The following is a 1,087-nucleotide window of genomic DNA, read 5'->3' as shown; positions in this document are numbered from 1 at the left end:
TTAGTGAGTCCTTTGGTATGGACGTGGTAGAACCGGCGAGCATCGGGCGGCTCGTGGGAGGCCACAGTAGCTCATCGACTTGTGGAAGCGATACACCATCGAGAGGAGAGACCAGCCCGTCCTCTGGGAGCACGGATAATGTTGTGCTCTTCGATAGCAGGGGCAACTCTGTGGAGCAAAAGGTAGGCAATTTCGTGGCGCGCGGTCAGACGTAGTGTGGGAGTCTTCTGCAGTGTTGAAATTTATGTTCGCTTTCCTCAGCTGAGCTCGGAAGTGTCCTCACTAATTGTGAGAATTTATATGCGAACTACGATAGAAGTGTACAGAAACCAACAAGAATTTCCAGAAATGTCGCCAGAATTTTCATATTTTCACCAACGCGTGGATATATCCCAATACCAGAAAGTGGCCTCGTATTTCCTCTCTAGAGACGTTTGTGGTGTGATCGTCAGGTCCTGAGGATTCTGACTGCTATCTTGGGTGAACCTCCGACCTCTGAAACGACCCTTATGGGTTTGTCCAGTCTCAACGTTGTATTATTAACAGCGCAGGTTAATAAGGAATTCGGTAAGTATCTACTTGTTTTCCGTATGGGGTTATGTTGATATCAGGGGCTAATCTCTCTGTGGCTGAAGTGATGGATTCTGGGACTAGTCTGCAAGTGTTGTGTAAGCGCATCGAGATGGCGGTGATCGCCGCCCAGCCGGATGATACCACTCCTCCGCCACATCTGGTACCGGCTGGCGGTGAGGAGTATGCGGTTTATACCAACGAATCTCTCTGGACTGCCGCTGTATGCGATTGGTTGTTGGCGGCGAGTACTCCCCTAGAGACGACTCGGGTTCAATCCGCGGTTGGGGCGATTGTTAAGAAGCACCCTTCCTTACGGTCATACCCAGCAGATAAGCAGATGGATGAGACCATCAGTGTCCTTACTAAGGCTAGCGCCTACTTCCATCTGCGAGGCTGGGGGAAGGAATCAAAATTCGGCACACTGCTCAGCTGGTGCGTGTGCGAACTGTGGCGAGATCGCGGTTAAGCTGATGACGAGGGGCGAGGGTTTTGAGTGCACGTATGATATGAGCGA

At 51.1% G+C, this 1,087-nt stretch overlaps 1 protein-coding gene across 1 annotated transcript in view; it reads left to right on the top strand.

Annotated features, from left to right (window-relative positions):
• The window catches only part of Pmar_PMAR024076 (amp dependent ligase/synthetase, putative), a gene marked incomplete at both ends in the record, with an annotated part of 6,823 nt that overhangs the window by 4,080 nt on the left and 1,656 nt on the right, over positions 1 to 1,087 (top strand). The window contains 3 exons of the mRNA XM_002775808.1: positions 161 to 182; positions 453 to 567; positions 612 to 746. Of these exons, the coding sequence (XP_002775854.1) occupies positions 161 to 182; positions 453 to 567; positions 612 to 746 (272 nt within the window). The remainder of the gene's footprint in view (positions 1 to 160; positions 183 to 452; positions 568 to 611; positions 747 to 1,087) is intronic.

Source organism: Perkinsus marinus (genome assembly GCF_000006405.1).
Source record: "Perkinsus marinus ATCC 50983 genomic scaffold scf_1104296955314, whole genome shotgun sequence".
Lineage (NCBI taxonomy): Eukaryota > Perkinsozoa > Perkinsida > Perkinsidae > Perkinsus > Perkinsus marinus.
The sequence above is the reverse complement of the archived record's forward strand: the minus strand, read 5'-3'. Positions and strand labels throughout refer to the sequence as shown.